Source organism: Acomys russatus, chromosome 15, assembly GCF_903995435.1.
Source record: "Acomys russatus chromosome 15, mAcoRus1.1, whole genome shotgun sequence".
NCBI lineage: Eukaryota > Metazoa > Chordata > Mammalia > Rodentia > Muridae > Acomys > Acomys russatus.
The window spans coordinates 31,340,521-31,353,234 of NC_067151.1; the positions used below are offsets into that span (position 1 = coordinate 31,340,521).

Below are 12,714 nucleotides of genomic sequence, written 5' to 3' on the forward strand. Positions count from 1 at the left end.
CTGGAAAGTACCCAAGCAAAGAAATCAGGCTCTGCCGTTTGGCTACGTTTCACTGTTTGTTGATAAGCACAGCTGCGTTTTGGGACACCCTGAAGAACAGACTGTTGAACCCTTGTTCTTTCAAGTGAGGAGCATATATCTAAGTCTCTTGGTAGACAAACACAAAACATCAAAAAGATAAATAAATAAAAATAAACAAGAAATAAACTATCTATATCCAATACTTTATATAGAAAATACTAGAAAGGTAACTCTAAAAATTGCATGGTATGTGTGTGTGTGTGTGTGTGTGTGTGTGTGTGTGTGTGTGTGTGTGTGTTGTGCATGCATGTGTGTGGATGCCCATATAGGCTAGAAACGGTGTTAGTTGCCCTGCTGGTGGTTGTGAGTCACCTAATGATGGTGCTGGGAACCAAACTCAGACCCTCTGCAAACGCAACCAGTGCTCTTAACCACTGAGTCATCTCTCCAGCCCCTAAAATTTTAATTTTCATGTATTTACAAATACACTGAAAAAATTACTGCCTAGTATATTGATACATTTGCATAACAGTCATGTCAGCATGAAGGCTTTTTTCTCTTAAATTACATGCATTAAAATAATTTAATCGTTATCCTTTTGAGAAAAATGATTTAGCAAGCATTTTGTCTATTTTTCCATTCAACCTGAATTGTTCTAGAATTGTGTTCTTGGCCAGCTTTAGTGGCGCCTCTCTATCTTCTTCTTTACACAGCTGCTCTAACCCAATAGCTAAACTATTACCTATCTGCTTCCCAGTTTAAGACAAACTTTTATACACAGCTCACTCCATCTTTAACAAGAGATAACTCAAGACATTGTAACTGTTAATTTTGCTGCTTTCACGTGAAGGCTGCTTCGTGCCGGCCACAGTGCATGACAAAGCTGACAAGCAGACACTGTCCAGTCAGCACTGTGCTGTCACCTGGTGCGAGTTCATGGTTGACAGATTGAGTGTGATGGCCTCTTCTCTCAAACACAACACGGAAGAATTATTTGGGACTGTACTTAAAACCTGCGTCCTGCTTCAGAAATAGCTCACGGCATCTTGAGGGTCTTGAAAGGGCAGATATTATTAGCTGATTATTTAGCTTAAGAAATTGAGGCTGAGGGATAAGTTGTTTATCCCAATGAGCATGCAGTTAATGGCTGGAAAATTTAGGGGCCCTCCCAGGTCACTGACTTTCAGAATCACAGCCTCTTTCAAGTATATAGTGCTGTCTCCTCCTTTACCTTGGTTCTTAGGTTTAATGTGTTTGTTCTAAGGCTTTTTGGCTTCTAGTAGTATTCAGATACCTCCTCCAGTATTAAAGTGGTATGTATGTTTTTGAGAAAGAAGAGAAGTAGAGTGGATAACCCTTGTTTGGGGAGACACAGGATGCTAATCTTTTTGTGATATGATTTGCTTAGAATTTACCCTTAGCTGTGCTAGCAGACTCTGATCTCAAATTAAATATATATATATATATATATATATATATATATATATATATATATATATATATATATAGAGAGAGAGAGAGAGAGAGAGAGAGAGAGAGAGAGAGAGAACGAGAGAGAGAGAGAGAGAGAGAGAGAGAGAGAGAGAGAGAGAGAGCACCTTGAAATTCTGCAAAGCCTTGGATTTAATCTTCAGCATGGAAGGAAGCAGAGGAAATCTATCTGAAAAGATTCAAGTGGTATCCATGATGTTCCAGAAAGGCGTGTGTGTCCTAAGCCAGTTTGCCCTTGCTATAACAAAACCCTGAGATAAATAAGCTCATTCTTGGCTCAATGGCTAAGAGACTTCAGCCCATGGAGAGGTAAGATCACCACATATAATCCCCGAGCAGGTGAGCTAGATGGCAACAGGGAAAGAGTGAGCATCCAGACAGGTTATCTGATGCCCAGGAACCAGAAATGAATGACTTCTCCCTCACCAGAGGCCAGAGACCTCTGGAGTTGCTCTTTGCCACAACTCCAGAGTGAGGACAGTGTGGAGGTGGTCATGAAGAGGGATCAGAGCAGACATGGGCACTCTGTGATGTCCAGGTGGCAGGAGGCCTGACTGGGACAAGTACAAGTAGGTATCCGTTTCCTTGCCTTGTATGACTCATAACTGAGCCTATCACCTAAGAAGAACTGTGGGGTCTGCAAACCCAACCCTGAGCTCGGTAGGTAACCCTACCTAAGTTCCCTGCCGCAGGGACTGGGAACTCTGGCACCCTGGCAGAGTATGCGACTTCTGCAGCCTCGTCCCTGCAGCATGGAATTTACTGATGAAAGAGTTTTTAAACCACAGAGACTCTTCTTCCTGTCCAGACCTTGTCTTTATTTAACTCTTCTTTTTTTTCTGCTCCTCCACCTCTTTCCATTGATTAACTTATCATTTGTAATTTGTTCCTAAATATTTTTAGCATTCTCTGTTTGCTTACTTCATCCCTTAAGACACCTTTCAAGCTAGAACATTTGCCTTATTAAGTTGTACAAATGGGAAGTCTGAGAGCTGGAGGAGCCAGCCTTAGCCCATAGACTGCAGAGCCAAGAGTGGCCAGCAGAGGGTGCTGGCATGAAAGGAAAGAGAGCTTCATAAAAGACGGTTCGGAAGACCTCTGATCTTCACTGTGCTATTTCAACAGTAGCCTGAAAGACAAGAAAGAAAAGATTCCAGCTTCGACTGCACACCACTCCTGTTTCTGAAGGATACTAAACAATTAGGGACCCAGCTTCACAAAAGAAATGCTACTAGACATAGAAGGGCACAAGGTCGAAGATAATTTTGTGTGACTTCAGTATCCCATTGTCATGAGTACGTAAACTGCCCTGACAGAAACCATCAAATAAATTTCAGAATTAAACTGAACTATACATGCCCAAAGCGTATCCCATAAAAATCAAGGAACAGGCAGGTTTCACAGAAACCTATGGGACTATCTGTATCATACTTTAAGCCATTAGTAAGTCTATAAAGGTGCAAACTTTATCAGATGATAGTGAAAGGAAGTTGGAAGACACTAGTTGAAATAATTAGAGACACTGTACAAATGCTTGGCTATGGAGCAATATGCTCTTGACTGACCTGTCCATCACTGAAGGAATAAAGGATGAATTGAAATGGTTTTGGAGTCAAATGAAAACATAAAGGAAACTTCCGAGAACTGTTGAAATCCAGCAAAGGCAGGGCCAAGCTTGCTAGAGCTATACCTGTTTAGTGTTTGTTTAAAAAAAAAAAAACCAAAGAGCTACCAAATGATTTAATTAACATGTCTCTTAAAATTCTTAGAATTAAAAGAGAACAAGCTAACCTGGGACACAGCCAACAGAATGAAACTCTGAGGGTCAAGGTAGAAGTTAATGAACTGGAGACTAAGTAATGAAGAACACAAGAATGAATAAAAGGAAGATGAGTCTCCGGAAAAACAAATGGGATTGGCAAGATGAACTGAGTGTGGGGCGGGGCGGGGGGGGGCAGGGGGAGATGCTTAGAAGAATAAACAGGAACTATTGAAATGAAATCAAATGGGATCCGACACCTCAAACAGGTATGGAACAAGATCATCACATTATTACTCAGTATGATACTCTGTCTGTCTTAGATCAATACTCTACAAGGAACAAATAAAAGAGGTAGAAAAGAAAGAAGTAAAATTGTCCCTAATGCTAGGTGACATCATCTTGTATTTAAATAACTATAAAGATGTGAATAGATAAGTCATGGAACCTGGGTGTATACACAGTGGGTTTTATTTAGGCATAAAGAAAGGCAAAATTACATAATTCATAAGAGAATTGCCGAAAACTGGAGATTGTGGTGGTAAAAACAAAAAAGTCAGATTGAAGCAGCTTAAAATCACATTTTTTTTTTCAACTCTTGGAGGTATATGTCACATACACGTCATGGGCCGGTGTCACAAATATATGATTGACATTAATTTTTCAACAGATAAACACAGATAAAGCATATGTCCAGAGGTAGACGTGTGAGAAGGGACCTTAGAACACACCCATATCCAAGAGAAAGTTCCCAGTGAAAGAGAAAATACAACCCACATTGTGGGTTCATCTTAATTCTGACCATGATTCGAGCAGGCCAAATGTGCCAAAGCACAGGGTAGTGTTCTAGTAAGTTCTTTTTACTGTAGCAACCATCCTCCCTTCACCTTAGTGTCTGATGACGGAGCCCTAAAAGTCACTGTGGACTGGAGAAAGTGACCAGTCTCTTGTCTTTGAAGACAGATGGCTTGATGTGGACAGTATCAAGAGTGCCAAAGAGGACAGGGAATGTGACAGTCAGAGGCAAGCAATGTGGGAACCAAGTTGTTTAATAAAAACCTAGTTCTGGCCTGGAGAGATGTTCATCTGGGAAAGTACAGGCTGTAAAGTAAGTTGTCTTTAAGAATGGGAGCTGGAGTTTGAGCTCCAGTACAATGTAAAAGGCCTGGCATGGTGCTACACATTTAGAACCCTAGCAGGAAGTTATTATAACACGTTGGCAGCCAGGATTGATAAGCAGTGTGCTCTGGGCTTAGGGGGATTATCTTTCCCCACAAATAAGGTAGGTGGACCTAGAAATAGTTACACTGAACAAAGTAACCCAGAGCCAGAAAGACAAAGATTGCATTTACCTCATGTGTGGATCCAAGCTTTAATTTGTTTAACTGAAAATACCTGCAGAAGTCAGGAAATTTAAAAAGATCCATGGTGGTGGGGTGCTGTGCTGGAAGAAAAGCAGCAAATATTAGAAGGGGGGAAAGAGAAGAATGAGCAGGTAGGTACAAACGGATGGGGGATAGAAGCATAGCACAGACAAGAGTTTGGGGAGGAAAAAATAATACCAAGGATGTCTGAAAAAGACGTGTGTGTGTGTGTGTGTGTGTGTGTGTGTGTGTGTGTGTGTGTGCTATAATAAGTATAATACATATGATAGACTATTCCACACACACACATATATGTATGTTTGTATATACACATACATTGAGAGGTGGGTGAGGAAGAGAGTTAAGTGTAGTTACTATACATGGGGCCCAACACTCCTCTCAGAAGCTACAGTTTACCAAACAAAAAGCCCAATTTCAGGCGTGGGATCCGTCCCTTCAAGGTGTTGGTAAGAGGCTCTTCCACCCCAAACAACCCAGGCTTTTTGCCATTCCTTTTGTTTGCCAACCAGGACTTGAAAGTAAGATCCTATTGGTGAAGACAACTCTTTGATCATAAATAAGCTGGTATTGGTCTAGAAGCTTTCTCCATGCTTGTAGCCTTCATAGTATGGGAAGGTGCTGTGCAGGCTGCTGGGAGAGAAAAGCCACCAACAAGATTAGCCAGATGCGGACCATATGAGCTCCAATTGGCCTGGCAAGATGTGTCCATGGGAGCAATGGCTGACCATACTCCAGTGAATGGATTCACACACATGCACACTTAGCAGTAATTTGGGATTCTATGGTTTTCAATCAGCCAATCAGTCAGTCAGTAAAAAAAATAAATAAATAGTAGGACAGGAAGTTGAGAGTGGCCATGGGGGAGTCTGGGAAGAAGTGGAGAAGAGTAGGGTATGTGATCAAAGTGCACTGTATAGATGTGTGAAATTCTCAAAGAATAAAGAAAGATGGGGAGGGGTAGAGGAAGACACTCAAATCAACCTTTGGCTTCCTTTCATAGGCACACACATGTGCATCAGAATGTATGTGTGCACACATATAGTCATACTTTCTTTTTCATGTGTCAGTCACTGTAGAAAAAAACCAACCTAAGTGAAGCAATTTATTTCCAACCACTTCCTACATTTCTGCTCTTCATCCAGGTTTGACATCACTCATTGTTCCTGCACTAGCCTGAAGAGGTTTCTTGGAAGAGTTTATTAATTCCTACTTGGTTGGCATTTTGAAGTTAAGTTGTTTTCTAACGAATTTCAATTTATCAGCTTAATCAAAATGTAATAGATTTTGCCAGCATTTCTAAACACACTTGGATACTGTACTTTCTCCACTAGATGTCTCCAGAGAAATACAAAGTATACCATGCTAACACAAAATGCATTCAGGTTTAAATGTATGAATGCATCCTATTCAGTAAGGAAGAGGCTTACATGGCTGACTACGTAATAGGAGAATGAATACATTGCTCCAATGGCTTTTAAAGGCAGAGTTCAAGGAGGGGGAGAAGACAGCATCTCACCCTCCATTAACCCAAAGACTTCTGGCCTGCTTCTATAACAGTTAACAGCCAGGAGTCTGGTTCTTACTCTGGTGTGCAGTGAGCCACCTTTCCAAGAATAGTGTTTCATTGTCTTCTCTGTGCCACAGCAGACTGTGTGGGGGTCACTGACAGAAATCCGTGGAAACACCACACTGAAAAGAAGGCTTCAGGAGCCCCACTTCACGTAGGTAGCCTCCACAATGTGTCGCCCTCGCCGTGACTATCCAAGCCTACTGCTTGCCTTACTGACCTCTTTATGCTGGCTGCTCCTGCTCAATTTCATTTCATTTATGAACATTGTTTTAGAGATGGGAAATTAACACAAGATTCTTGCTTAATTTAAATTCTTTCAGTCTAATAATTTAAAAAATTTGCCTCACTCAAAATACCAAAGAGTATCCACCGAGTCTTACACAGAATTTCTATTGGCAGGGCTATAGCCCAGGCACCAGAGAAGGCAGTAGTCTCCACAAAGCAGGTACCGAGGTGCAGAGGAATTAAAGGGTGCAGGCTGAACCTCAAGGTGTGGCTGGACTCTAAGGGTGGGCTGTGTTGTGTGCTCTACACGAAAGCCACTTTGAGCTCACCTGTCATGGCAACCCATGAACCACATGTTGAGGCAGAAGAACTTAAATTCATGATACAATCGTGGGCACACTGCTCTACTTTGCACACACAGGCTTACTGAGTACAGGGTCCGTGAGGAGTCCTGGGGAGTGCAGGAGTTTGAGGTCGGTTTCACACTGGTGAGTAAGTGGGGCAGTGCAATGACCTCATGGTCTCCAGAGGCCAGATAACAGAGAACTGCCTATAAATCAGCATCCCAGGGCTACAGACAAATGGCCCTGTCTCTCAGACACACTATCTCTCTTCAGTTACATAAAGAGCCATTTCTTTCTCATTAATGACTTACATCTCTGGGTCAGACTTTGCAGCCTTGAGAAGTCAGACTTCATTTTCATGATTATCATCATCTTCCCAACCAGTAGGAAAATTGCAAGGTCTGGTAGGGTCAGAAACGTTCCACGGAGTCGAAGAGAAAGGGCCCTGTGTTGACAGAGTGACTTAGAATGAGAGCCCCAGAGGAGAACATGTCCTTCCATGGATCTTTCCAGTCTCTTCCACAGCTTGGGCTAACTTCCCTTCTCAGTTTCAGAATTGCCTTCCCTCCTTCAAGGCCCCTCAAACTGTCAGCCATGGCGCAGATCCAGCCTTTAGCCTTGGGCTTCCTCCCAACAGCTACCTTACAGCATCGCTCTTTGTCCTGGCCTCAGTTTCTCAAGTATTTTGTTTTCTTCATCTTTACCTAAAATCTTCACTCTCCTTGCTCTTTGGATTTATGGGTGGTCCATGTGTCATCCAGAGCTTGTTTGCAAGACCCTCCCTGATGTCTTCCTGAGCCTAATTGGTAAATATTTGTGGAAGGTTGGCTTCTGTTGGCTTCTATGGGAGTTTTGTAAGTCTCAAACATGATACTCAGGGTGGAAAGCTTTCACATGTCTACCGTTAGAAACCTTAAGAAAGGGGCTTCAGAATGCCTTTTTGTTATATAGAGAATATGTTTCACATTTGCAAAACAGAAAACGTGCCTTGCTTGTCATAATATCACAGTAACCTCTTAAATATGTGATGCTGCCAAAAAAGAACAAAAAAACAAAACAAACAAACAAACAAACAAACATTCTAACAGCCAGTTGACTGATATTAGATAGACCTTACATGCACGAGATAGGGCTGCCTATTTATTGACAGCCCACCATGTGTACGATCTAAGAATGACAAAAAGCTATTTATAAGACAAACAAGAAAAAAAATCAGATAAAGTTAGAATGGTTTCATTAAGATAAATATAAATAAGATATTCGTGGTATTTATCACACAGATACCACAGATCGTGGTTTACTTCCACGCTGTCTTCTCTCCCAGCTTGCGAGAGATTGTTTTGTACATTTTTAATCCTTTAATACCAATATTTCAGAAGTGAGAGAGGCCTCTGACTCATATTCAAACTGTGTTGTTTGTGTACTTACTTAATAAATCAGCTGTTAGTTGCAGGATTCTTTTAACAGTGGAAGGCAGTTCCCACAGGAAACTCACACGTCTCTCCAGATAAGAAATTCTCTCGGGCCTCATGTAGATTCCCCTTAAACTTTTCCAACTGTAAAACATAAAGAGCCCAGGCATGGTGTCTCTCCCTTGCCTGTGGGAAAACAATACGGATACTTTTAACAGAAGAGGGGAAACTTCATAACAAAGCAAGGAAAACGCCTCCTTTCTCTAGGATGCTTTACAATTTGTCCATTCGCAGAGACTGGCAGCAGTGCCAGTTCCCAGCCTAATGAAGCTTCAGATCTTCGCAGCTTTGTCCTCAGAAGAAGAATTCTCCACACCTGACACATGGTGTGTGAGGAGGTAAAAACTGCCTTCCTCAGCTGGGGCCCATCAAGAGAGTGAGGTCGTTCTTTTCAAAGCCAGAAGGATATTCTTGGCAACAGCCTTGTCTCTTAATATGCATTTAATTACCACATTACTTCTGGGTTAGTAATACTTGTTTCCAGAGCTTATCAGCACATGCAGGCTGTGTGTAATAAAAAGCAATAAAAAGGAAAATTTTATAATATAGATTTTAAAAGTTAAAGAAATTCTCCCAAAGTAGATCTATTTAAATTAACCCTCTACACTCATTAAGAATAGGAAAGGCATAGCCCAGATTTCATAGGACTGTACATACTTCATAGGTGTTGTAAATCTATCCAGGATTTTTTATGAAATCCTGTTTTCAGGTGAAAAATAACCTCAGTGTTCTGTTGTGGAATGGTGAAGTGTGAAGAGACCAAACCAGGAAAATAACTGAGCTATGAGACATAGAAGTGGCAGAGGCAGATGGCAGTGTCCCCTTAACTCAGATACAACTGTTTTCATAAAGTAAACCTATAGAAACAAAAGACAGGCGGGCAATGATGGAAAACAAATAGGAGGAGTGCAGTCTGCTCAGAGCCTAGACTTCACTGCAGAGCAGGGCTGCTGGTGCCTCTGCAAGGCAGCTGAAAGTCTCAGGTTGGCTGAGCGCCCCCCTCCCACAGCCGGAGCTCCCGCCCACAGCCCAGCACTATATAAGTTCAGCTCTCCAGAGCAGAGGCCAGTTCTCTTCCTGGACAGAGATCAGGATGAAGATGGTTCCTCTCCTGCCCTTATCTGCTCTGCTGCTCCTGCTGCTGCTGTGCGAAGTTAACCCTGCAAACGCCAACAATTACTATGACAAAGTCCTGGCTCACAGCCGCATCAGGGGTCGGGATCAGGGGTAAGTCCCTGGCTTGTTTTATCTTATTTTTTTCCATTTAGCTTGTTCTGGCAATATGTGTGAAGGTCCTTATAAATACAACTCAGGGTAGTTGTTGGCTTGTTGTTGTTGTTTTACCTATTGCAAACTAACAGAAAAAGAAAAAATAATGAATATTATGTAAATATATACACACACATAGGTATACAGTTACTATGATATACGTCTTATACTCATGAGAATTTCTATCAACATAACAAGTATTATTACTTGATGTGGATTATTAATTGTAATGCAATTAACAAAATACAATAGGGTAATCCTTTATAATTTAGCTCACTTGGGTTTTTACTTCCTCCCAAAACTGCAGAATATGGTTTTCAAAGTTAAGGCATCTGCTCCCAGATGGTATCATGTTAAAGCTCTGAGGCGGCGCACAGGATATCAGCCCAGAGTTCCTTTGTATATGAAAATCAAACTCTGGGTTGAATAATCAACCACTTCTCTGAATTCCTTGAAGTGTTTTTATCTTTTAGGATAAGTGCAGGATTTGAAAAGTTATTAGAAACAACTAAGTAACTGGAACAAACATCTGTGCTTTTTACATGTGGCTCTTCTTGGCATTCCTCCCTAAGCCTGGGGGTGGGGGGGGGATTTCCTTAAGTCTCCCCAGTCTTCCTCACAAAAGAATTAAATTTCCATCCCTCTGAGAGAAAGCAAACTTCAAACTGCAGTAGAAGGGTGTGCTTTTATTTGTTCTATTTAAAGAAGCAAGTTTCCTTTGCGTGAAGGCATTGCTCAAAAGTTACTTTTAACACCAATGCACGTCTGCAGGCACCTAGGGAACCCAGAGCAAAGTGTGTAGTGGACCTGTGTCCTTGCAGGCGAGCCCTGAAGCTGCCTGTCCTCCATGTGAGAACATGCTCTACACACTCAGGGGGTTTCTTCCCCCACGAACAGTAGTGAGTACATAACATCCAGACTCTGCTGAGCCTAATTCTGTTTGAATATTTCTGCCAGCTTAAAATTTTGAAATACTGGTATTATCCTCACCTTGTTTCCTCACCTCCCTTCTCCTTCTTATCCCTTCCTTCTTTCTTTCCTCTCTGCCTCCCCTCTCTCCACCCCCTCCCCCCTCCTCTTCCTAGCTCCCGTAGACTTCTGCTTTTCCAGGGACTAAGTGGTGAGATTCATACAAAGTTAAAATCCCATCTTGGAAAGTCAACTCTGCATCGCAACATTACCCTCAGCCACCTGACCTGTAACTGGGAAGAGGCAGTCACCATACAGATTAACTCTTTTCTCCTCCCCTCTATTCTCCAGCCCAAATGTCTGTGCCCTCCAGCAGATTCTGGGCACCAAAAAGAAATACTTCAGCTCCTGTAAGAACTGGTATCAAGGTGCTATCTGCGGGAAGAAAACGTGAGTCTTGCCCATTTCTTCATCTATAGTTTGAAGATGTGACAGGATGGTACTTGCCTCTCCTTGGGCACATGTCCCAGTCTGAAAATACTGTGGTTTTAAAGACAGGCCCATGCACAGGCAGAAAAGCCCACATCACCACTGTTATGAGTGTATTTCTCTCTAAGCCCATAAGCTGGAGAGGCCAAAACAGGCCTCGTGACAGTGTGATATGGCCTCATAAGTGAACAAATATGGTCTCTATTCATTTTACACTCTTTGTTGTTCGGTCCTCTTTTGTTTTAAGAGAGTTGGTTAACTGTGTTTCATTTGCTCTTCTCACATCTAGACATACACACACACACATGCACACACACACACACACACACACACACACAGAGAGAGAGAGAGAGAGAGAGAGAGAGAGAGAGAGAGAGAGAGAACAAATTGATCTGAAATGAAAACAATAAAATAAAAGCCCAATCAACGTTTCTCCAATCATTGAGACATTATTGAAAGATGTTCCACTTCACCCCTGAGTTTTCATTGAAGCATAAAATTAAAAAGAAATTGCACTTTCCACTTCTTAACCCATGATGCCTTGTACAAGCTGCCTGATCCCCAGGGAACCATGACAGTGATAGGCAAAGCTCATCACTCAGTCAACTATCTCCACTGCTAACAGGGAGATTCTTCTATGGCTTTGGTGTGTATTTCACTGATCAACTTGAATCTGGAAAGCATTATTGCCAATGTGGTAAACAAGTTTATTGATTTATTTTACATAACTATTGGTAGGAACCACCCCCCCCCCCCCACCCCCGCATAAAGGTTAGGCATCACTTACCCAAATCATCATTTTACAAGGAGGGAACTGTTTCAAAAGTAGGGTAGCTTAATAAATTAGAAAGGGCTTACATGTCATCCCCACTGGTAAAAATAATGGGAAGGCCCTTCACTGCCATCAACCTGAACTGTATCCTCTATGGGATAGCCTTGAGGACTGCAGGATCTATAGATCTGGTTAGTACACCATGGTGAGCTTTAGGTACCCTCCAAAGATGCTTCAAAGTAGGAGGACTGACCAACCTCTAGGATGCTTTGAGCTCCAAAGCAAGGCACCTTAAAACACACACATACACCATATATATACACACACGTATATGGCTAATTTCTATCCATGTGCTATTGGGGAAAAAAACACTCAACACAGAACTATTTAACCTTGACCTTCCCACACTGACTGTTTAAGGAAAGTGTTTTTATGTTCTTCCTGGAAGTTAAGGACATCATATTTTCACAATGTAATTATATATTAGAGATGCCAAAGTTGTCACACAACAAAAATCAAGGCTCTTTTTTTTCCATTAAACAGAAGTCCTGTTTGTACTCAGGCTTGTTACCAAAACTGTAACAATGTCCACTTAACAAAATTTCCTTCAGTACCTTCTGCTTTGAAATCACACTTATAGCCCTTCATTAAAACACATGCAAATGCTAATCTCAAATAACTGAAGAGACCAATAATACAAACAGTGAGGAAGCCCGGCTTGCCCTTGGCTTCTTTCTGCTCAACTTGCCAGTGTCTTCTGAGTAATGCCATTTTTGAAGCTGGCTTCTGGTTAAGCAGCTACTTTGGGAATTTACTGGAAGGAAACAGGCCAGGTCTCAAGAAAAGCACTAAGCATCCCTAGGCCTGAGGCTTAAGGTACTGTCTACAACAACATGGAACCCCTTCCATAAAGCATTCTGCAGGCTCCCTGTTGATGCCAGTGACATTTTTAGTTGGCTTTCTATGACATTTTTGTTACTACTCAAGATAGTAAGAACAGACTCCCCA

At 41.8% G+C, this 12,714-nt stretch overlaps 1 protein-coding gene across 4 annotated transcripts in view; it reads left to right on the forward strand.

Moving 5' to 3' along the window:
* Positions 1-9,323: 9,323 nt before the first annotated feature.
* Positions 9,324-12,714, forward strand: part of Postn (periostin) — a 31,311-nt gene continuing 27,920 nt past the window's right edge. For all 4 annotated transcript variants that reach the window (XM_051157139.1, XM_051157140.1, XM_051157141.1 and 1 more), the window contains exons 1-2: positions 9,324-9,494; positions 10,797-10,895. In XM_051157139.1, coding sequence (XP_051013096.1) covers positions 9,361-9,494; positions 10,797-10,895 — 233 coding nt within the window. In that variant the 5' untranslated portion in view covers positions 9,324-9,360. The remainder of the gene's footprint in view (positions 9,495-10,796; positions 10,896-12,714) is intronic.